This window comes from Hemibagrus wyckioides, linkage group LG08 (genome assembly GCF_019097595.1).
Source record: "Hemibagrus wyckioides isolate EC202008001 linkage group LG08, SWU_Hwy_1.0, whole genome shotgun sequence".
Lineage (NCBI taxonomy): Eukaryota > Metazoa > Chordata > Actinopteri > Siluriformes > Bagridae > Hemibagrus > Hemibagrus wyckioides.
In genome coordinates this window covers 26,603,877-26,629,961 of record NC_080717.1, presented here as the reverse complement: position 1 = coordinate 26,629,961, position 26,085 = coordinate 26,603,877, and the positions used below count along the sequence as shown (strand labels likewise).

At 37.4% G+C, this 26,085-nt stretch overlaps 1 protein-coding gene across 2 annotated transcripts; it reads right to left on the bottom strand.

The window, feature by feature from the left end:
• Positions 1 to 1,770: 1,770 nt before the first annotated feature.
• Positions 1,771 to 25,025, bottom strand: LOC131357631 (probable polypeptide N-acetylgalactosaminyltransferase 8). 2 transcript variants are annotated; one of them, XM_058396770.1, is made up of 11 exons: positions 24,565 to 25,025; positions 22,040 to 22,301; positions 15,361 to 15,527; positions 14,211 to 14,394; positions 13,554 to 13,751; positions 11,677 to 11,791; positions 11,411 to 11,596; positions 9,234 to 9,371; positions 9,013 to 9,108; positions 3,850 to 4,017; positions 1,771 to 3,324 (listed from the first exon to the last, which is right to left on the bottom strand). In XM_058396770.1, exons 1-11 carry the CDS (start codon positions 24,752 to 24,754, stop codon positions 3,190 to 3,192), a joined length of 1,839 nt encoding a protein of 612 aa, XP_058252753.1. In that variant the 5' UTR covers positions 24,755 to 25,025; the 3' UTR covers positions 1,771 to 3,189. The 2 variants fall into 2 exon arrangements, with proteins under 2 accessions (XP_058252753.1, XP_058252754.1); XM_058396771.1 differs by lacking the exon at positions 3,850 to 4,017.
• Positions 25,026 to 26,085: the final 1,060 nt, after the last annotated feature.

The window sequence follows — 26,085 nt, the reverse complement described above, 5'->3', positions numbered from 1 at the left end:
ATGTTACGTGCCACGACACGTATTTCGGTTATTACGATGGCTTTATTTACAGCGTAACCGATTGGGAGGAACGTGATGCAGTTGGCCGCATGCCATATACCTGCCGCTGAAGGGAGGAGCCGAGTCGCGCTATCGCCGCCCCGGAAGATTAACCGGAAGAAGAGTCAGGCTATAAAAAGCGAGACACTGACACCGCATCGGGCGCGTTTTGTTTCTGCTTGTGTGTGCAATCGCGTGGTTTGTTTGTCTATCTAAGTATTTGGTGTATTGAGGTGTATGTACAGCTGTGTGTGTTTGTGTAGTGTTGTGCTGACGGGGCTCGGACAGGTAAGAAAGCGCGCGCTCATACACTGTGCAACACGTAGGACGTCACACTGTCTAGACACCTTAGGAAAGGGGCGGGGCCACCCCCTGTATTTAAGTTTGTAAGGGAAGCGCAGTATAGGCAGGTTTTTGGTTTCACTTTTGTTTGTAGTCCAGGATGTATTAAAAATAAAGCAGCGTTAGGGAAGTATCATTTTGTTTTACTTGGTTTTCTTTTCTTCAGCACCGCCGTTGTCCAGCCCCGTGTTTGGCTTGTTTGTGAAATTTGTAAACATTGTAAATACGTGTGTTTTCTGTTGTACAGCACAGTAAACTAATTAAGCACTACAGGTTGTGTCGCGAAACCTTGTTTTTTTTTTTTTCATTCAGCCAGTTTACACTGTGTGTCATTGTCTAGACCCGGTTGGACTCTTTCACCCACTATCAGCTTGATAAACCACCGGTTGCTGACCCTGAGTCTCCCCTAGGCCTACTTCGGGGTCGTAACAAATTATTATTATTATAATTATTATTATTATTATTATTATTATTATTACTGCCAAGCTTCTATATTTCTCTATATAATATATTTCTCTAGCAGTGTCCTTAAATGCAGTCATATTGTATCAGTCACAGATCAGCATTCATTTGTTTACCTTTCATATTGAAAGGATGCAATGATTTGGTTAGCTTACTTACGAAAATAAAGCCTTAGTATTTAATAACATTGGCTATGGCTTATGTTTGTTAATGGATGTTATGTTTTCTGACAACCAAGTGTCAAAGCAACAAGAAGACCATCGGTAATTTAGGCCACATTTAACAACAATAGCTGTCTGATAAATTCAGATATGATTTAGTTCACTTTTTGGGTTTGTGACATATATATGGAACCCTAAAAATGGTTTATTATATAGAACTATTAGAAGTTAGAATAATTTAGGGTTTCTTTCTTTCTTTCTTTCTTTCTTTCTTTCTTTCTTTCTTTCTTTCTTTCTTTCTCTCTCATTAATTCATTCATTTATTCATGTATTTTATTTTATTTTTAATATTAATTACAATTCTTATTATTATATACATTTAGACCAGACTAAGCAGCAAATTCAAACTCAGTATAAATTTTAGTTTTACAAAAACACTGCGTTATGAAACAATTCTATACAGCATTGATAACTGCAAAACTTCTTCCTCTTATTCAAGTGTTTCCATCATTTCAGTGTGAATTATTTCATTATTCGATTTCATATAATACCATATTTCATCTTTTTTTATGTCAAAAATTTAATAACATTTAATAACATGTCACAGCGTTATCTACATAGAGATAAAATTCTACAAATATATATATATATATATATATATATATATATACACACACATTTCTACAAATATATATATATATATATATATATATATATATATATATATATATATATATATATATTTGTAGAAATGTGTGTGTGTATATATATATATATATTCTTTCAAACAGGATAATAAAGTCAAGGCCTATTAGTGGATTTCTATTAAAAAATTAAAACTTTTAATTACTACACTTGCTTTTCATTATCTACTGGTGTTAAATCTATTCAATAAGAGCAGAGTAATGGACACAAATAAATTAGGAATGTATTTACAACTCTCTTTTCTGCTTTCCTACAACTGTAGATACATCACAATCCAAGCTTCACTTGCTGTGAGGGTTATGCTAGAGCGAAATTCATTAAGCTGTTGATGCTGATTTCATTTCCTGCTTTGTTTGTTGATACTCTAGTGGAAGTGACAGCAAAAGATTCTGATTTAGATGACTGTAGCTATCAGGTTTGTTTGTGTCTCACGGTTAAACTCGACACCGCACAAAATATTATCTCAACAAGAGAAAATATCACGAATATGGACAAATGCATGTAATATTTTGATTATGGCATTATATTAAATCAAATATAACATCATTCAGTCTGGTTTTAAACTTGGCATTTCTATTAACAGATCTGTCACCTTCTTACTAAAATGATTCAAATAAATAAAACATCTAGAAATATGTTTTACTCTTTTTACCTGTACACTGGCATTACATTCTGATGGAGAAATTTAAAAAAAATTACTTATTATAATGACTTTCAGTATCAGTATCAATAAATTAATGTTTTTTTTGGCCACAAGACTGATATAAAAAGAGTGTGAGACGTGTGTTTTTGATTTCTGGCCCCACAAACCCCCACAAAAGTATAGCTTTTTGATTTCTCACAACATTGTGAAGGTGAGTCTTTGTGCAAACTCAGATGAAGCTGCTTTCTGATTCCTCCTGGAACTGCAGGGTGGCATTGTAGGACCAGATGTACTCAGATATTTCTGTGATGTGTGTATATATGGAATACAAACCTACAAATAACTTCAAGCAAATGCAAAACTGTAAGCAGAAAACGTATCCTGGTCCAGTAGAGGTTTTATGTTTAAATGTAGGATCTTGATTGTTATATTGACTTTTGGACATCACAAATTTTTCAGTCCACCAGCTGCGACGCCTTGTTCGTGTTTCTTAATCAAGGTGAGCCCTTAGATGATGCAGTGATTTGGTTGATTACAGTGTAAGTCTTTTCTCAGCCAATGAACAATGCAAGTGAGGAAACTGTTAATATCCAGTCACTCTGTGTCTCAGTCATTAGCTAGTTTGTTAGGGATTCCAGTTGCCTAGCAACAGTGCCATAACGACTTTGGAGTTTGCATTACTAGTGTGAAATTTCCATCTCATCGTGCCCTTGCTTTACATCCGGACATCAACCATTACCCCATTACTCTTCACTGAGTAATCTCAGCGATGGTCAACGTTCCACAGGTCGCATTTCCTTAGGTTGTTATTTGATCGACATGGCTGTCAAGAGGTAGTTAAAATTCTTTAAGGACGTATTGTATTCTCCATGTTTGTGCGCTGCAGGGTTGAATGATAAGTTCGTACCATGAATCCTCTCCTTGGGCAATCTCAAGACATCTTTGTGTTTGTTTGTTTCTTATTGCATGACCCTGTGGGTAAAGATACAGCATTATAGAACAAAAAATGCAGGTTTATTACTTAAACTGACTGAAAATATCCCACAACAGGGTGGTGTAATACTGTCTGATTCTTTTCATTACTGATATAAAAAAAAAAAAAAGTATTGACAATGACACTGGATGTGGTAGCTTAGTGGTGGCCTACTGCTCAGAAGGTTATGAGTTTGAATCCCAGGTCCACTAAGCTGCCACTGCTGGGGCCCTGAGCAAGACCCTTAACGCTCAGTTGTATAAAATAAGCTAAAATGGTAAGTCCCAACAGATAAGGGTGTCTACCAATTGCCATAAATGTAGATATGTACGGAAACATGTTCCAATGAGTGCATGAAAATAAAGCTGTGATTTGAATAACGGTGGGAACCTGCTGTTAATGAAAATGAATCCACATTTTCTGACCAATAATATTTAAGAGTTTGACATCGCTGTGGTATAACAGTATTTACGACCCTGCTGTTTAACCTGTGCAAAGCCAGTAAATCGTTTGAGACTAATCACCTGTTTAAAGTCCCAGAGCATGTGGAATCTGTGGTCCTTGGCAATTTTACAGTCATACAGCGCAGGTTTGTTTCCTTCACCAGGATCCACCAGGCAGCGGTTATAATCGTACCTGTGAGATTTGATGCCTCCGATGTAGAGTTCCCCAGTACTCTTATAGTAACAGAGCTAAATACACAAGTACATTAGCAGACAATCTCTTGCCATGAACAGTGATAATCATGTATAGCTATTAGATCAGGGTACAGGGTTTTATTCCAATCAAACAGGAGACGCATCTGATTCCATCTGTTTGAACAGATCTTGAATTTCAATAGACTGCGTTGTGGCTAAGACTGGACTTCTTTATAGGGTTTAGGCCTGATCCACCATGCTGACTAGTTTCCACAGTTTTCTAGCATCAGAAAGATTTCTGTATTGTCATTTTGAGCAAAATGACATAATATTGTAAAGTATTGTATTCATACTGGACTTATGGTAGCTCAGTCGTTAAAGTGTTAGACCATTGATCAGAAGGTTGTTCAAATCCCAGTGCCACCATAGTGCCACTGCTGGGCCTGTAGCTGTCTGATAAATGTGTAGTTTCTTTCTAAACATTTCAGTTAAAGTGGAACCTCGGCATACAAATTTAATTCGTTCTGGAGGTGAGTTCTTTGTATTGCAACCCTAATGTTTCATTAAGAAATTATTACATTAAGAAATAATGTAAATGCAGATAATCCGTTCCAGCCATCCAAAAATATGGCTAGTATGACCAATACGAAGCGTATGTAAACTGTATGTCTGCTTACAAAGAACTGACCCAAGCCAAGCATTCCATTTCAAGGCTCCTCACAGGAAGTCGTGCCACCAAGCTTGGGCTAAAAATAGAACAGACCGCCCACGCCACCAATCTGTCAACAAAAAAATACCTCAAAAATCACCTAGCTTTTGAATGCATGCCGAAGGCGACGTTGGTATCGTGGGTTGACTCTTTCCAAACAGCTATCACTGACTGAAAAAAATTCATAAAATTAATAAACTCGCTTCGCATAGCTTTCCACTGACGCTAACAAGTTTTGAACGGCTCCCGGACGTGCGTGCAACTTAGCCAGCGTTCGGTTCGTTCGTATGCAGAAAGTGCTTCGTATGCCAATGTAAATTTCTTCCAAAATTTTAATTCTTAAGGTGAAAATCCATAAGGGAGGGCATTCATAAGCCGAGGTTCCACTGTATTTACCACTGTATTTGTTGTTGATGTCATTTGCAAATTATAGGTTTGAGTTATATACTTAAATAATTTTGCAATAATGACAAGTACAGGTGAACAGTGTGTAGTATTAGTTCGAACCTGTTATCTGATCTGGCTAGCTGTGTGAATACTGGAATAAGGAGTGATATAAGAATTTCTTTGGAAGGTACACACGGTATATTTATTTATTTTTCCTTTGTTTGTTCATTGTACGTTTATCTACTGTATTGATATTGGTTAAATAAGCTACGTCATGGAGAGAAAACTCACTCACATTATGTATCTAAATGTAATTTTTATTTATTTTAAAAATTTTCAGTGTCCATATAGTGTTCTTCTTCTTTCGGCTTTTCCCTTCAGGGGTCTCCATCCCTATCTTCTACATCCTCAACACTTGCACCCACTAGCTTCATATCCTCATTTATTCCATCCATATACCTCCTCTTTGGCCTTCCTCTTTGCCTCCTGCCTGGCAGCTCCATGTCCAGCATTCTCCTACCAATATACTCACTCTCCCTCCTCTGGACATGTCCAAACCATCTTAATCTGTCCTCCCTAACTTTGTCCCCCAAACGTCCAACATGAGCTGTCCCTCTGATGTACTCGTTCCTAATCCTGTCCAACCGTGTCACTCCCAAAGAGAACCTCAACATCTTCAGCTCTGCTACGTCCAGCTCTGACTCCTGTCTCTTCCTCAGTGACACTGTCTCTAAACCATACAGCATGGCCGGTCTCACCACTGTCCTGTACACCTTCAACTTGATTCTCGCTGAAATTTTTCTATCACACAGAACTCCCGACACCTTTCTCCACCCACTCCAACCTGCCTGCACTCGCTTCTTTACCTCTTTCCCACACTCTCCATTACTCTGGACTGTTGACCCCAAGTACTTAAACTCCTGTACCTTCTTCACCTCTTCACCCTGTAATCTTAAGTGTCCATATAGTGTTAATGATGTTAATTGTGCTGACCTTTTGAAAGAAGATATTAAACATTAAGGCATCTTTTAAAGCGTGTTGTTTTTCTGATCAGAAGAAAACGTTCAGGGGCGGTTAAAGGGCACTTAAACAAGGCCCTTAACCCTCAACTGCTCAGTTGTATATATGTGATAAATATAATTCACTCTGGATCATTTCAATTGCTGTAAATGTAAAGATTACTCAGGTGGAAGATCTCAACAAGACCATCAAACCCATGCACACACAATCAAAAGTATTTTAAAAGCATCTAATACAGCATGTTAGTGTCTAACATTTGTGTCTTAATCCATTTAACCTCCAATCTAATCTCTTAATCCATCCCTCAATTTACGATCATCTTATACAGCAAGAAGGCAACAACCTGTTAAGTTTTAAGTGCCTTTAAAATGGTGGCCAGAGGTGTTTCTTTAAATACATTATATATTGCATATTACTGAAACGATATTAAAATGAGCTCCATGGATGAAAAAATGAGCCTCATGTCGAATTTATTCATATAAATTCCTGTGAGTTACAGGCTGTCTCAAATGATGACTCTTCCTTTATACCAATAGCCTTTCGTCCGTGTACCCAAGCTATATACCAGGGGTGTCCAATCTTATCCACAAAGGGCAGACTTTCACTCCAATCAAGCAGAAGCCACACCTGATTCCACCTGCTTAATGCGTATGTAAACTGTATGTCTGCTTACAAAGAACTGACCCAAGCCAAGCATTCCATTTCAAGGCTCCTCACAGGAAGTCGTGCCACCAAGCTTGGGCTAAAAATAGAACAGACCGCCCACGCCACCAATCTGTCAACAAAAAAATACCTCAAAAATCACCTAGCTTTTGAATGCATGCCGAAGGCGACGTTGGTATCGTGGGTTGACTCTTTCCAAACAGCTATCACTGGCTGAAAAAAATTCATAAAATTAATAAACTCGCTTCGCATAGCTTTCCACTGACGCTAACAAGTTTCGAACGGCTCCCGGACGTGCGTGCAACTTAGCCAGCGTTTGGTTCGTTCGTATGCAGAAAATGCTTCGTATGCCAATGTAAATTTCTTCCAAAATTTTAATTCTTAAGGTGAAAATCCATAAGGGAGGGCATTCATAAGCCGAGGTTCCACTGTATTTACCACTGTATTTGTTGTTGATGTCATTTGCAAATTATAGGTTTGAGTTATATACTTAAATAATTTTGCAATAATGACAAGTACAGGTGAACAGTGTGTAGTATTAGTTCGAACCTGTTATCTGATCTGGCTAGCTGTGTGAATACTGGAATAAGGAGTGATATAAGAATTTCTTTGGAAGGTACACACGGTATATTTATTTATTTTTCCTTTGTTTGTTCATTGTACGTTTATCTACTGTATTGATATTGGTTAAATAAGCTACGTCATGGAGAGAAAACTCACTCACTTATGTATCTAAATGTAATTTTTATTTATTTTAAAAATTTTCACAGTGTCCATATAGTGTTCTTCTTCTTTCGGCTTTTCCCTTCAGGGGTCTCCATCCCTATCTTCTACATCCTCAACACTTACACCCACTAGCTTCATATCCTCATTTATTCCATCCATATACCTCCTCTTTGGCCTTCCTCTTTGCCTCCTGCCTGGCAGCTCCATGTCCAGCATTCTCCTACCAATATACTCACTCTCCCTCCTCTGAACATGTCCAAACCATCTTAATCTGTCCTCCCTAACTTTGTCCCCCAAACGTCCAACATGAGCTGTCCCTCTGATGTACTCGTTCCTAATCCTGTCCAACCGTGTCACTCCCAAAGAGAACCTCAACATCTTCAGCTCTGCTACGTCCAGCTCTGACTCCTGTCTCTTCCTCAGTGACACTGTCTCTAAACCATACAGCATGGCCGGTCTCACCACTGTCCTGTACACCTTCAACTAATTATTAATGATAATTAATCAATTCAACTACTATTAATGATGTTAATTGTGCTGACCTTTTGAAAGAAGATATTAAACATTAAGGCATCTTTTAAAGCGTGTTGTTTTTCTGATCAGAAGAAAACGTTCAGGGGCGGTTAAAGGGCACTTAAACAAGGCCCTTAACCCTCAACTGCTCAGTTGTATATATGTGATAAATATAATTCACTCTGGATCATTTCAATTGCTGTAAATGTAAAGATTACTCAGGTGGAAGATCTCAACAAGACCATCAAACCCATGCACACACAATCAAAAGTATTTTAAAAGCATCTAATACAGCATGTTAGTGTCTAACATTTGTGTCTTAATCCATTTAACCTCCAATCTAATCTCTTAATCCATCCCTCAATTTACGATCATCTTATACAGCAAGAAGGCAACAACCTGTTAAGTTTTAAGTGCCTTTAAAATGGTGGCCAGAGGTGTTTCTTTAAATACATTATATATTGCATATTACTGAAACGATATTAAAATGAGCTCCATGGATGAAAAAATGAGCCTCATGTCGAATTTATTCATATAAATTCCTGTGAGTTACAGGCTGTCTCAAATGATGACTCTTCCTTTATACCAATAGCCTTTCGTCCGTGTACCCAAGCTATATACCAGGGGTGTCCAATCTTATCCACAAAGGGCAGACTTTCACTCCAATCAAGCAGAAGCCACACCTGATTCCACCTGCTTAATCAACCGATCTAGGCTTTCAGTACACTCAGGTGTGGCTTTTTCTCGGTTGAGGTGAAAACGTGCACCCACACCTGCCCTTTGCAGATAATACTGGACATCCCTGCTATAGACACTGTTCAATATGGGGTGGAGCACTTTTTTTTATTTCAGAGAGCTTAGCTGTCTTCACTTTGTTGACACACAGGCTACCATCCCTTCACCTTTTCAGTTTATTATAATGCAGACGTGACACAATCATTATTCGACTTTGGTTAGTCTTGGTAAGTCCTTTAACGTTAGCTTGGTGTGTCAAAAAGGATTTTTTCTCAGTAGCAGCAGTAAATACATACCTGAGGGGTAAAGTAATGGCACTCATAAAGGATAGGAACACTGCCAGGAACCGGGCCCTGATCGATGCAGTGATTTTCTAAGATGCCATTCTGCATCTATCAAAGGCAAGCAAATTCACTTAGAACAATATAAAATCAAATCAAGGTGTTTCATTTAATTTCCAGGTCTTTTACTTATATTTTCTAAATTAAAAAAATAAAAAGAAATAAAGGTTGCTTACTACGCCGTAGCCCAGAAGATCATCCCAGGTGTCTAACTCAGGATACACGTTCTCCAGATACCAGCTAAAGGGCTTACACTCCAGCTGATTTCTCAGCTTTTTTCTTTCAGTCACGTCTCCGATATCGATTCCATGATCCTGAGTTCGAAGCAGAGTTTTAGATTTCACTCCCAAGCATCACTTTAGTTTATTAATGTCATACAAAGACTGATTTGCATAGCAGGAGTGTGTCAAGTCAAGTCAAGTAGCTTTTATTGTCATTTCAACCACATATAGCTGACACGGTACACAGTGAAATGAAACAACGGTTCTCCAGGGTGCTATATAACAACATAGAGCTGTGCAACATGTGCAAAATAGGAGAACTGTAAACAAAGAGGGTTCTTGTAAACGTATACACTTCTGTATAGCAGCAGTTGGTGGCAGTTTGTGCAAAAACAGCAACAGCAGTGATTGAGTAAATGTGCAAAAAGCAGCATGTAAACTGTTATAATATGGCTGGTGCTATAGACATGAAGAATAGTGACTTGAATTGGGTGTTTGAGTTTCGAGTCTTGGTTATACTGGTGTTCGAGTTGGGACGAGCCCCAAAATCAGAAGGGAAGTGTTCGAGGCATCCTGTAAATATGATTTCTACAACTTTAAACCCTTTAAATAAGAGATCATTTGAAGAGAAATGTCAAGATCTGCAGATGTGCATGGAAAAATGAAAGGCAAAACAAGGACAAGTAAAATATAAACAATCTATTCTTTTAATATTCTCCTGCTTCTACTTTAGTGAACAACCTTTTACTTTGTTTTTCATTCTGATTTCCTGTAAATTCGAGATCAGAAGTCAAGTAATTGGTTGAATGGAGTCGACCCATGTGCAAGTAACACGTGAGCTCAATATTAATACCCTGGTCCCAGATTTTATACCTAAAAAACATGAAAATCCTAGAGCTATCACAACAGGACAGTTTTTGTCTGCCAGAATTTGGCTATACAAAAACAAAAATTCCCAATTTTGAACACCCTTAAAAGCATCATAAAATCCATTAATATGCTATTATTTATGTTTGGCCACATGCTTTGTGGCCATTTTTTGATATTCAACCTCTGTACAATCCCTGTACTGACAATCCTAATGTTTTCACCTGTTCAGTGTCAAGCTGCTACCTTGCTAGACATGTGACCACACCCTCACCTTGATACCTGCTGTCAGTCAGGTAAATGCTTTTGTTGGACATTTACACATTTATTTTCACAGGGACTGGACAATCTCCTGTAACACCAGCTGTACTTTTAATTCATGATTGTAAAGTTGTCAATAAACAACGGCATACACTATAAAATAACACACAGTCCAGTATCGCTGCTTATTTGGATTGGATGATGCTTTAACACAAAACAAAGACGTACAATTGATGCAGGATGCAACTGAGCTCAAGGTACAGGATCTTGACCCAACAATGGCCCTTAGGCGGGGCCAGCATTTGAACATCACACCCAGCCTCACCCCAACTAGCTGAACTAGCTTGCAATAATTCACTCAGTTAATTCTTTCACTGAATCACTCTCATTAATAAAATTGCACAGAATCAGGGAGAGCTGGTTGATCTAGATGCATTGGCTCAGTGGTTAAACCTTTGAGTTACACACCAACAGGTAGTGTTCAAATCATATTTTCGTAGCTGAGCTAGAAGTATCATGCTTCAAACCTAAGCTGATTTGATTGAAAAAATCACTCAAACAAGCAAATGTAGTGATTTATGTGCTGTTATAGTATGTAAAATATTCAGTACCTAATGTCAGTATATTACAGTAAAATGTACAGCTGATTTTTTTTAGCTGTTTATACCCTGCTGTGTCTTGGTATCTTCAGGAAGGTTTTCAGGTTGTCCTGCACGTTCTTGTAACTTTAATTCCAAACCTTGGTTTCTTGCTTCCTAATATTTTTTAAACGCTTGTTCCGGTGTTGATTTCTGATCCTTGTGTAGCAATCTCAAACGCTTACATTTTGGCAATTATTTTCTCTCTATTAAAGCAACAGTTGTAAGTCTACACCCTTATGTCTTTCATTTACTAATAACATGTTACACCACCAAAGTCACACCTAAGAACCGCATTCGACTCGATACACTCCCAACCTAATGCTTTTCTTCAGCAAGCAAATTTTGAGTATATACTCAACCCACCTTCAGAGGGAGATTCCAGCTGATGAAAACGTTTGTCTTATATTCATCCATCCAGATTTCAGCCACACGGAGTGCGTTTCTTCGCATTGGCTCACTCAGATCTAGTGCGTAAGGCTTGTGTGCTCTTTCTATGTGAGCGATCTTTGAGCAAGGGATGATTTCGATGCTTCCTCCACACAGCCAAACCTGGTTATAAAAACGAAACAGAACCATACTTTAAGTACATTGCAAATGCTACAGTAGCAAACACACACGGAATAACTTACTCGTATTCCGAGCTCAACGTTCTCGCCTCCATAAATTTCCATTCCTTCGTCCAAACCTCCGATTTCTCCCAAGAACTTTCGATCGGCCACGAGGATTCCCATGACGGAAGGACTCCTGATGATAATCGATAAACCATTAGGAAACATGAGGGATGATGTAGCTCAGTGGTTATGGTGTTGGACTACCAATCAGAAGGGTGTGAGCTTGAACCCCAGGTCCATTGGTGGCCCCTTGAGCATTGCTCAGTTGTATAACAAATAAGCTAAATGCTCTAAATAAGGGCATCTGCCAAATGCTGTAATGTACATGCAACATTTATACAGTGATGTTCAAAGCCTATGCTATAGCACTGATTAACTCAAACCTGATTGGTCTGAAGGTGTTGATTAATTTTCTATTACAGCAGGTTAAACAAATAACATTTTTACAAGACCGGTATGGGCAGATGCTTGACATAAAAGAATCTCCAGTGTCAGCAATACTATCATAGGTACAGTGGTTTCTCCATGCCACAGGGAATTCTTTGGTTCAGATGATGTTGCTCGTTCTGGTTTCTAATTATTTCAAGTTGCATTATTTTGTGTCATTAAGCTTAAGAGGAAGAACAGAGAGTTTGGTGAGAGGACAATTATTTATAGCTGGTACAATATAAGTAAGGAACAGAAACTAGCTTGTCTTTAACAGTACAATGGTGTTACGTGCAGCCAGCAGAAAGGAATTTGGCTCCTGGGACATTTTCAGGCTGTGAGTCTGTCAGCTTTCGGTGTGTTTTAGTCGTGTGTTTTTTTTTTCCTCTGTTGGATAACCTTACACATAATTTTACTTGAAGATCAAATCTGAGCTGCTTTTTAGATGCACAAGCACTTGGAGCATCTCAGAGAGCAGAAATGGGTTTGATATCAGCATTTACTGTGAAGATACAAACATTTCTGGCATTTGGCAGATGTTCTTATCCAGAGTAATGTGTACAAGTCTCTATGTATGAATACACTAACACTGGTTCAGTAGGTCACAGACTTAGGACACCATCTGTGTTGGGAAACTGTGTTATATTTAAACATAACATAACAACATTCAACAATACATAAAAACAAACTGGGAAAATAAGAGCTAGTTTAAGTGTTCCAGGAAGAGGTAGGTCTACAGTCGTCATCTGAAGACGGTCAGTGACTCGGCTGTTCGGACATCTAGGGGAATTTCATTCTACCACCTCAGTGCCAGAACAGAAGAGTCTAGATGTATACCTACCTCTCACCCTGAGAGATGGTCAGGGACCAGGCCAGCAGTGCTAGTAGATCTGAGGGAGCGAGGTGCAGTGCGAGGAGTAATAAGAGCTTTGAGGTAAGATGGAGCTTTGTAGGCAAGCATGGCTTTGTAGGCAAGCATCAGTGTTTTGAAACTTATGCATCTACAGGAAGCCAGTGGAGGAAATGTAGCAGTGGGGTGGTGTGTGAGAACTCAGGCAGCTGCATTTTGGAAGTTTTTATTTAATTTTTTTTCTTCTCTATGAAATTCTGAGTGTCTACTTTCATTTGAGCTTCATATTAACCACCAATGTGGAGTGGAACATAACAAAGACATTCAGTCATCAACATGGACACAACAACAACAACAGGGGCAAACTCCATTTTTGGCCTCTGGGAAAAAGAACCAATAAATGAAATGTTGTAATCATTATCAAATTGCTGGGGTGTAAGAGCAATAAAACCACATTAGGATCCGCTGTTATAAGAAAACAATCCCTGACTCGATTATCACATAACCCTCACTTGTTCATTATTTTCCTATAACAGCATCTGCCCCCATCTGCTTACTTCACATGTGAATAAAGCGTTCTTGATAAAAATGTATTGGAAATATAAAAGGTGTCACTCACTTCCCAGGTGCGGACGGGTCATTAAGCAAATACCATTCTGGTCTGAAGGACTCATACATGCACCACATCTGCCAGTCGAAGGCATGGGCATATGGAGTATACAAAGCCACTTCAAGTGTGTCGAAATCCACCCGGTCAAACACCGGAGACAGGACCACCGTCCGATCTGCTTTGATTCTGGCCAGCAGTGGTTCTGCCCTAAAACCAAAGGAAATTCGTATGAATCGATTTTCTCCCATCAGGCCCTTGTATACAATTATATAATAGTGTGTGCCAAATGATGCACAACTCTGTATGTTTATTCTTACAGAGCGAGTGTTACCAGAGCTCTGATATGACATTAACAAATCCTATTTATCCAAGCATAGGATAAAAGTGATAATAATGATGCAATGCAAATTTGTGAATAAGAATTATGATATTTTCCCCTTTAATATAATCGTTGGTATGTGGTATAAGAGGAATAATACACATCCACCTCATCCTAAAAGGTCATAACAGTGATTCTGCGTCACACTTCACATCATCGTTGGCTATTTTCCTATAACGTCACACCCAGAGTGGTTTACTCTTTAAACCAAGGAGATGAAAACTAAAAATTCCAAGGAATTTGTGTAAAGTATACGGACACGGTTATAGACGTAAGACTTGTTTTACCATTGTTTCTGCACCTCAATGTGGGCATCCAAAATGGCCACCACGTCACCGATAGCTGCTTTCCATCCTGAAATACGAGCCTTTGCCAGACCCAGTCTCTGTTTATGGCTCACTTTCTTAAGTAATCCAGGCCTTTGTTGATGAATTTGGTCGATAAATTCGCTGAGTTTTTCCTTTAGATCATCTACAAGGATGTTAAAAACAGAGCATTTTTAGAGAAGCCAGCAAACGACTAACCTAAAATCTCACCGTCTGAGATTTTGGATTCACTGAAACTTCCATAAAAAGTACTTTACAGACCCATGGGTCAGGCTGCTGTCGATGGATCAGTGATCAAACTTTTGTGAATGAAATAGACTTTGAATAAAAAGACATTCAAGTACAAAAAGTATACTGTGATATGAAATATCTACAAATCATGTTTTCTGAGGTGTTTTTTCATTTACACCTTAAACAGCATTACAGCAAACAAAGCCAATAACTAAATAAATACAGCTAGACAATTTGTCACAGATTCTAATGACTAAAAATACACCAATTTTATTTTGTCCTAATTAAGGTAAAAAAAAAAAATTAAGCATAATAAATTAAGCATAAGAGCTGAAATTGAAATGAAGGAATTTCCCCCAGGGATTAATAAAGTTCTTTGAATCTTGAAAGAGGAGACCTTAAAGATGTTACAGCTTCTTACGGAGCTGGAGAAGGATATAAATACAAGAAAATCTTTTTCTTCCGTACTAACTAATATAGATTCAACCTCCGGCTAAGATTGATGCTGCATATTGTTTTTCATTATTGAAGTCGATACCTCAAAGATTTCAGGCTGTCATAAAAGCCATAGGAAGAGCAACAAAGTACTAACTGTGGATGATTCCATAATTTTTTTCCTTAACATTGAGTGATTCCATACTTTTTTTCTCTCTATGTGCTTTGAAAAAAGACATGACTTTTTTGTTATATCTGTGACTGGTTTGTTTGCTATAAAGCAAAAAAGTCTTGTTGAGCATCCTCTAAGTGTGGTGATTCCATAATTTTTGCCCAGGGTTGTAAATTTAAGAGGATGAGAGCTGAAAATATCCTGGATGTTATTATTACTAGTGATAAGGAACATTTGTATTAAATATTATAATATTTCAGTTAGTGCACGAACCGTTAGTGCTGTGATCGTCCACCAGTATGATCTCCTTGAGCAGGTGAACAGGCGTCTGGTCAATGATGCTGTGTATGGCTCTCTTTAACACCGACAGAGCCTCGTTCAGGTAGATGAGAACCACACTGATTGATGGGAGCTGCTCCGGATACACCTTCGACACACACCTGTAATAGTAGAATAAAATAGTATGAAAAGAAAAGAAATGAATACACTATACAACACTGTATAGCACTGTACTACACCATCCAACACTGTACAACACTATACAACACAATACAATACTATACAACACTGTATAGCACTGTACTACACTATCCAACACTGTATTACACTGTATAGCACTGTACTACACTGTACAACACTAAACTATACTATACAACACTAAACAATACTACACTACACTATACAACACTGTACTATTTTGTACAACACTGTACAACACTGTACTACACTATACAACTCTATATAACACTATACTACACTGTGTAACACTATACAACTCTATACAACATTATACTACACTGTGCAACACTATACAACTCTATATAACACTATACTGCACTGTGCAACACTATACAACTCTATATAACACTATACAACTCTATATAACACTATACTGCACTGTGCAACACTATACAACTCTATATAACACTATACAACTCTATATAACACTATACTACACTGTGCAACACTATACAACTCTATACAACACTATACTACACTGTGCAACACTATACAACTCTATATAACACTATACTGCACTGTGCAACACTATACAACTCTATATAACACTATACTACACTGTGCAACACTATACAACTCTATACAACACTATACTACACTGTGCAACACTATACAACTCTATATAACACTATACAACTCTATATAACACTATACTACACTGTGCAACACTATACAACTCTATACAACACTATACTACACTGTGCAACACTATACAACTCTATATAACACTATACTGCACTGTGCAACACTATACAACTCTATATAACACTATACTACACTGTGCAACACTATACAACTCGATATAACACTATACTACACTGTGCAACACTATACAACTCGATATAACACTATACTACACTGTGCAACACTATACAACTCTATATAACACTATACTGCACTGTGCAACACTATACAACTCTATATAACACTATACAACTCTATATAACACTATACAACTCTATATAACACTATACAACTCTATACAACACTATACTACACTGTGCAACACTATACAACTCTATATAACACTATACAACTCTATATAACACTATACTACACTGTGCAACACTATACAACTCTATATAACACTATACTACACTGTGCAACACTATACAACTCTATACAACACTATACTACACTGTGCAACACTATACAACTCTATATAACACTATACTACACTGTGCAACACTCTACAACTCGATATAACACTATACAACTCTATATAACACTATACAACTCTATATAACACTATACTACACTGTGCAACACTATACAACTCTATATAACACTATACAACTCTATACAACACTATACTACACTGTGCAACACTATACAACTCTATATAACACTATACTACACTGTGCAACACTATACAACTCTATACAACACTATACTACACTGTGCAACACTATACAACTCTATATAACACTATACTACACTGTGCAACACTCTACAACTCGATATAACACTATACAACTCTATATAACACTATACAACTCTATATAACACTATACTACACTGTGCAACACTATACAACTCTATATAAAACTATACTACACTGTGCAACACTATACAACTCTATATAACACTATACTACACTGTGCAACACTATACAACTCGATATAACACTATACTGCACTGTGCAACACTATACAACTCTATATAACACTATACTACACTGTGCAACACTATACAACTCTATACAACACTATACTACACTGTGCAACACTATACAACTCTATATAACACTATACAACTCTATATAACACTATACTACACTGTGCAACACTATACAACTCTATACAACACTATACTACACTGTGCAACACTATACAACTCTATATAACACTATACTACACTGTGCAACACTATACAACTCTATACAACACTATACTACACTGTGCAACACTATACAACTCTATATAACACTATACTACACTGTGCAACACTATACAACTCTATATAACACTATACTACACTGTGCAACACTATACAACTCTATATAACACTATACTACACTGTGCAACACTATACAACTCTATACAACACTATACTACACTGTGCAACACTATACAACTCTATACAACACTATACTACACTGTGCAACACTATACAACTCTATATAACACTATACTACACTGTGCAACACTATACAACTCTATACAACACTATACTACACTGTGCAACACTATACAACTCTATATAACACTATACTACACTGTGCAACACTATACAACTCTATACAACACTATACTACACTGTGCAACACTATACAACTCTATATAACACTATACTACACTGTGCAACACTATACAACTCTATACAACACTATACTACACTGTGCAACACTATACAACTCTATATAACACTATACAACTCTATATAACACTATACTACACTGTGCAACACTATACAACTCTATACAACACTATACTACACTGTGCAACACTATACAACTCTATATAACACTATACTACACTGTGCAACACTATACAACTCTATATAACACTATACAACTCTATATAACACTATACTACACTGTGCAACACTATACAACTCTATATAACACTATACTACACTGTGCAACACTATACAACTCTATATAACACTATACTGCACTGTGCAACACTATACAACTCTATATAACACTATACAACTCTATATAACACTATACTGCACTGTGCAACACTATACAACTCTATATAACACTATACAACTCTATATAACACTATACTACACTGTGCAACACTATACAACTCTATACAACACTATACTACACTGTGCAACACTATACAACTCTATATAACACTATACTACACTGTGCAACACTATACAACTCTATATAACACTATACTACACTGTGCAACACTATACAACTCTATATAACACTATACTACACTGTGCAACACTATACAACTCTATATAACACTATACTGCACTGTGCAACACTATACAACTCTATATAACACTATACAACTCTATATAACACTATACAACTCTATATAACACTATACAACTCTATATAACACTATACTACACTGTGCAACACTATACAACTCTATATAACACTATACAACTCTATATAACACTATACTACACTGTGCAACACTATACAACTCTATATAACACTATACTACACTGTGCAACACTATACAACTCTATATAACACTATACAACTCTATATAACACTATACTACACTGTGCAACACTATACAACTCTATATAACACTATACTACACTGTGCAACACTATACAACTCTATATAACACTATACTACACTGTGCAACACTATACAACTCTATACAACACTATACTACACTGTGCAACACTATACAACTCTATATAACACTATACAACTCTATATAACACTATACAACTCTATACAACACTATACTACACTGTGCAACACTATACAACTCTATATAACACTATACAACTCTATATAACACTATACTACACTGTGCAACACTATACAACTCTATATAACACTATACTACACTGTGCAACACTATACAACTCTATATAACACTATACTACACTGTGCAACACTATACAACTCTATATAACACTATACTACACTGTGCAACACTATACAACTCTATACAACACTATACTACACTGTGCAACACTATACAACTCTATATAACACTATACTACACTGTGCAACACTATACAACTCGATATAACACTATACTACACTGTGCAACACTATACAACTCGATATAACACTATACTACACTGTGCAACACTATACAACTCTATATAACACTATACTGCACTGTGCAACACTATACAACTCTATATAACACTATACAACTCTATATAACACTATACAACTCTATATAACACTATACAACTCTATACAACACTATACTACACTGTGCAACACTATACAACTCTATATAACACTATACAACTCTATATAACACTATACTACACTGTGCAACACTATACAACTCTATATAACACTATACTACACTGTGCAACACTATACAACTCTATATAACACTATACTACACTGTGCAACACTATACAACTCTATATAACACTATACTACACTGTGCAACACTATACAACTCTATACAACACTATACTACACTGTGCAACACTATACAACTCTATATAACACTATACAACTCTATATAACACTATACAACTCTATATAACACTATACAACTCTATACAACACTATACTACACTGTGCAACACTATACAACTCTATATAACACTATACAACTCTATATAACACTATACTACACTGTGCAACACTATACAACTCTATATAACACTATACTACACTGTGCAACACTCTACAACTCGATATAACACTATACAACTCTATATAACACTATACAACTCTATATAACACTATACTACACTGTGCAACACTATACAACTCTATATAACACTATACTACACTGTGCAACACTATACAACTCTATACAACACTATACTACACTGTGCAACACTATACAACTCTATACAACACTATACTACACTGTGCAACACTATACAACTCTATATAACACTATACAACTCTATATAACACTATACTACACTGTGCAACACTATACAACTCTATACAACACTATACTACACTGTGCAACACTATACAACACAATACAAGAAGCTTTTTGATTTCTTTTTTTGATCATTTCGACCCCATATAGCTGACATAGTACACAGTGAAATGACACAACGTTTCTCCAGGACCCGGGTGCTACATAAGACAACATATAGCTACAGAACAAAAACAACAACACAGAGCTAAGGACAGAAAGTATGTCCTAGCTACATAAAGTGCAATGTGTGCAACCAGGTGCAAGACAAAAGACAATACAAAACTTACAGGACACATAGAGCCGAAAAATGTGTGCAAACAAGAACAACTTTAACATATAACATACACATAACACAGTTGACATAGGTCAGTTCATACAGTTGAGTGAGTGAGTGTGTGTGTGTGTGTGTGTGTGTGTTGATACAGTTCAGTTCTGGGTGATGAGAAGTCTGATGGCTTGAGGAAAGAAACTGTTACACAGTCAGCTTGTGTGGGCACGAAGGCTTCGGTACCTCTTTCCAGACAGCAGGAGGGTGAAGAGAGAGTGTGTGTGACGGGTGTGTGGGGTCATCCACAATGCTGTTGGCTTTGCGGATGCAGCATGTCCGTGCTAGAGGGGAGAAAGACTCCAATGATCTTCTCAGCTGTCCTCAATATCCGCTGCAGGGTCTTGCGATACGAGACGGTAGTGAGGACAGCTGAGAAGATCACTGGAGTCTCTCTCCAATGCTACTGTACAACACTGTACTAACATTCCACCATACACTCTCAATAATAAAGGTTCTTTCATGGTTCTTTTTCAGTGTGTATGGTTTAACATCCATAGAACATTTCCATTGCACAAAAGGTTCCTTATATAATTTATTATCTTTTAACAGCCACAGAAAGGTTCTTTGGGGAAATAAAATTGGTTCTTCTAGGGCATCATTGTGAAAACTACTTCACCAACAACCTTCATTTTTAAGAGTATATGCTTAATTCGGGGCAGTGCATTTCAGACTATAAGTTGCCCCTAGATTCAAACATATGTTTGTGTATGTGTGTGTTGTTTGTGTGAATAGTGAATCTAGCATGACTTCTCCCACCTTGCACCCAATCATAAAGTGCTCACTAAAAATGAATGAATGAAATACACGGCTCCATTTCATCCTTCTGGACATGTCCCATTTCTTTTGTCTACTCTTGATTTTTAGGGCGCCATTCATGTACATTAAATTTAAATGAGGGTACAGTGGGGTGAATTCTGGACACACATCACGAATGACCATTTGAATAGCTCTTTATACAAACACCCAGAAACACTCTCATACACTCACTGGGTGACTGTACATTCATCGCCATGTTGACTATACTGATGATAACAATGGAGGCATATAAACAAATAACAAAACATATCATATTTTATTCTAATAAACTATTTTTTAAACTCAAAAAAGTCATTAGATTAGAAAATCTAGTACACTGATGTTAGTGACTCCACCCACTGCTCATTAATATGCATTAGTTAGCCCATGTCATGCAAATTCAAGTTTTGTCACATATACAACCATACAGAGTATGAAATGTAATTAAGCTTATTCTAAAAAAAAAGAATGCAATGAAAAATAAAAAATAGATTTCTAGAATTCTAGAAAAACAGAATATAACAGAAAGCAAAGGGAAAAATATAAAAAAATATCTATATGATTCTATATATTTGTATATATAATTATTCACTCTTTTTCCCAGAGGCCCAAAATAATGGAGTTTGCTCCTGTTTTGGTTGTGTCCATGTTTATGATTGAGTGTCTTTGTCATGTCATGTCACTTCACAGTGGAGGTTAATATGAAGCTCATATGAAAGTAGACATTCAGGACTACGCACGTACTCACCTGTCGCCTCGGGTGTCTGGTAGCGTCCTGTTCAGAGGGAGTCTGTCACTGAGAAACACGTTGTAGCCATAAAGCTCAAATAAGTTTTGAGCTTCCTTCTGCTCCTCCTCGGACAGATCGTCACCCCACTTGGCGAACAGCTCCGAGTTTGGGAATAACTTGTTGAACACTCGCCTTTTCTTTTTCTTCTTCTCCTCCTCCACTCCTGAATGATCTTCGGCGTACTGTGGGACTTTATAAATGCCCAGCTCCAATGATTTCGCTGAGGAAACATCACAGAAAGTCTTGACTGTAGCTTTACCAACAAAAATCTCTTTCCAAGAAAGACTGTCTCGAATATGTTACAGTGATATAAACTTCACAGAACATCTTCAATGTCACACCTACAATGCTTTTTAAAGGCTCCTTAGTTTCTGAATAAGGGTTCTATGCATTCTCTACTTATTATATTTACAAATACTGTACATAATATAAAGCCTTTGCATAATACACCATTCACAACAGCTGATGGTCATATTTCATATAACTTAAACTTTAATAAAACCAAGTGCATTATAACACTTTATTTTGAAATACATTATTAAATTTCTTCAAAAATAATGATTTAATGATTCAGAAAGCTGCATGAGCTGAACTTTCTATTCTATTTGTGTCATTCTTCTTTCTTTCTTTCTTTCTTTCTTTCTTTCTTTCTTTCTTTCTTTCTTTCTTTCTGCCTTTTCTGTCTGTCTGTATGCCTGCCTGCCTTTTTCTCTCTCTCTGTCTCTCTCTTTCCTTCTTTCCCTTTTTCTTTCTTTGAAGGTCGCTCTGAAAGTCTAAGCCTGTTACCTAAATTATAGCTGGAATGTAGCTTATAAATTTAAACAAAAGTTCCTCATTAGAATGTCCTTAATATCCTTATGCCATTAGCATCCTGTAGATCATCATGGAATCATCCACAATCAGCCCCTTTAAGACTCCAGCTTTCTCCATTCTTTACATTATTCTGTGCATTTTTCTGACTGTTGGTGGTGCTATTGTGCTTTCTTTTCTTTCTTTTTTTTCAACCAAGTACTTAATAATCATCAATTTTCTAATGTTGGTGTCAAAAATAAACCTTTGGCTTGATGTTTTTATATCTTTGAAAGACAGAAGTGATTATTCAATAACCTAATACTACGGTCATTTCTTGTGCATCAACTTCCACGTGAGATTGCACAACCTAACTGGATCACATATACTGATGGCACTGACTATACAACGATCAGGCATAACATTGTGAGCAGTGAGAGGTGAAGTGAATAAGACTGAGTATCTCCTCATCATGGCACCTGTTAGTGGGTGGGATATATTAGGCAGCAAGTGAACAGTTTGTCCTCAAAATTGATGTTAGAAGCAGGAAAAATGGACAAGTGTAAGGATTTGAGCTTTGAGTTTGACGAAGGGCCAAATTGTGATGGCTAGACCACTGGATCAGAGCATCTCCAAAACTGCAGCTCTTGTGGGGTGTTCCCGGTCTGCAGTGGTCAGTATCTTTCAAAAGTGGTCCAAGGAAGGAACAGTGGTGAACCGGCGACAGGGTCATGGGCGGTCAAGGTTCATTGATGCACGTGGGGAGTGAAGGCTGTGATCCGATCCAACAGACGAGCTACTGTTGCTCAAACTGCTGAATAAGTTAATGCTGGTTCTGATAGAAAGGGGTCAGAATACACAGTGCAGGACGGGTCAGGGCTGATTTGGCAGCAAAAGTGGGACCAACACAATATTAGTCAGGTGGTCATAATGTTATGCCTGATTGGTGTAAAGCTAGTAGATTAGACACTCATGTCTGTAAAGTATACATTTTCTCTTAAATCTGAATGACACACACACTCACACACACACACACACACACACATGATTTGATTAAGTTGCTGGACAGTAAGGTGCCATATTGAAATGACCATATGCCTAATCTGTTTTATCAGATATTCAGATGTCAAAATATCTGCAATGTCAAAATATTCTGCTGCGATTTTAGCCTTATAAAGCTTGTGATTGTTACACATAATATACAAATATAATATAATAGGAGAACTATACATAGCACAGCCCAGAAAAAGCTTGTAACTAACAAAATAAATCATGTAAATCACTTTCCATGAATGTCTCCAGTTTGCTGTACCGATAAAGTTACAGGTGCGATTATAATGTCTCAATCTCAGCAAATTGCCCTCTTGAGTCCAAGTATAAAGTACAAGCTTTTATGGAACTCGGAGATTTCGTGAACATGAATGTATGCTGAGTTTCTTAAGGACGCAAACCGATTTAAATTCGGTTTAAACTCAAATTGTTGAAGCAGTACTGAAGACTGCAAACACCGTATTATGAACCTGAGTGCAGGTGCGACATACCGAACAGTAGTTAGACTACATACCTGGGCACAGGTACATTAACTCTCAAGAGGAAAATGAACTTAATAACTAATGACATGTAGGTAATAGGTACGTGCGCACGTGGCTATTTAAGAACCCTCATTAAATGTTCATGCATGCGCCTTACTGTACCGAGTTGACCAATCTGTCGCTCAATTTGGTCCAGTTTGTCCAGGATGGTGTGTTCAGCCGTTCTCTCCAGCCTTGGGGAAAGGTCTGTAGAGGGATTTCTGGAGGAGAAGAAGGCAAAATAAAACAGCGCGTAAATGAGTGCAGAAGTGCCCAGAAAGCACGACGCTTTCGTGACAACCCGACTCCTCATCCTCGCAAAAAGAAAATAAATAAATAAATAAATAAATGTCTAGGAGTGTCTGTGGATCTTCAAGTACATCTTCTCCACGCAGAGCTTGAAGGGAGTGGTTGCAAGGAGAACAGGAACCAACAGGCTTACGATGAATGGATTGTCAAAGAAATAATAACAAACAGCACCAAACCCACAAGAATCCTGCGAAACTTTTGCAAATGTAAACAGATAAATGAAACAAATCCAGTGTTTGCACTGCAACAAATTAAAAAGAAGTCCTCGCCTTACAAACAGGATTTGTGTGAACTTTGTACCTATTGTTATCTAATACTGTACACCTAAAGTGCATTGCCTCTAGAGCAGTTTCTTTTCATCCAGGGAGCCTTCAAAAAGAATAAATACATCATGGACTATTACCAGGTTAACAATAACAATCCGAGCAAACTGTAGGATCTTACATGGCTTCATACCAAGACATTTTGGACAATTTCATGCTCCCAGCTTTGTGGGAACAGTTTGGGGATGACCCCTTCCTGTTCCAACATGACTGCACACCAGTGCACAAAGCAAGGTTCATAAAGACATGGATGAGCGAGTTTGAACACCTTTGGGATGAATTAGAGTGGAGACTGTGAGCCAGACCTTCTCGTCCAACATCAGTGCCTGACCTCACAAATGCACTTCTAGTGGAATGGTCAAAAATTCCCATATCACACTCCTAAACCTTGTGGAAAGCCTTCCAAGAGGAGTTGAAGCTGTTATAGCTGCAAAGAGTGGGACAACTCCATGTTACATTCATGTGCATGTAAAAGGCAGACGTCCCAGTTTTGGCCTGGTTTACAGTCACCACTCTAATATATCCCAAAGGTGTTCTATCAGGTTGAGGTTGGAACAGGAAGGAGGGGTCAGCCAAGCCCTAAAAAACAACACCTGAATTCACTGAATTGGTGGGGTGTACCTACTCTTAACTCTGAAGGACCACGTCAACCCGAGCTGGCATGGACTTCACAAAATTGTGTAAAACCTGAAGATTCATTCTAAATCAAATCCATCACAGTGTCGTCTGAAAGCATGCTTCAGTGGTAGAGATAATACGCAAGAAAAAAAAACTGAAAAGGAGTAAATGTAAAATAAATAAATAAACAAATTCTTCCATCTTTCCACTTTTTAATCATTCTAAAACTTTCTTTGTCAGACTTTTGCATCCACTTTATGGACTGTCATATTTTTAGAGAGTAGGGGAAAACCAGAGAGCCCTGAGGAGACCCACAACCTTTCAGACAAAAACCTCAAGGAATATCGCTGGTTATCAAATGTAAGGAAGTCCCTCTAAACGTTTTAATGATTGT

What these genes read in the sequence shown, in the direction of transcription:
- LOC131357631 (XM_058396770.1), bottom strand. Translation starts at nt 24,754, where the DNA reads ATGAGGAGTCGGGTTGTCACGAAAGCGTCGTGCTTTCTGGGCACTTCT. An exon ending in GCGACAGATTGGTCAACTCG is followed by an intron (nt 22,302 to 24,564) that starts GTACAGTAAGGC and finishes ATGTTTCCTCAG; the next exon opens with CGAAATCATTGGAGCTGGGC. An exon ending in GGACGATCACAGCACTAACG is followed by an intron (nt 14,395 to 15,360) that starts GTTCGTGCACTA and finishes ACATCCTTGTAG; the next exon opens with ATGATCTAAAGGAAAAACTC.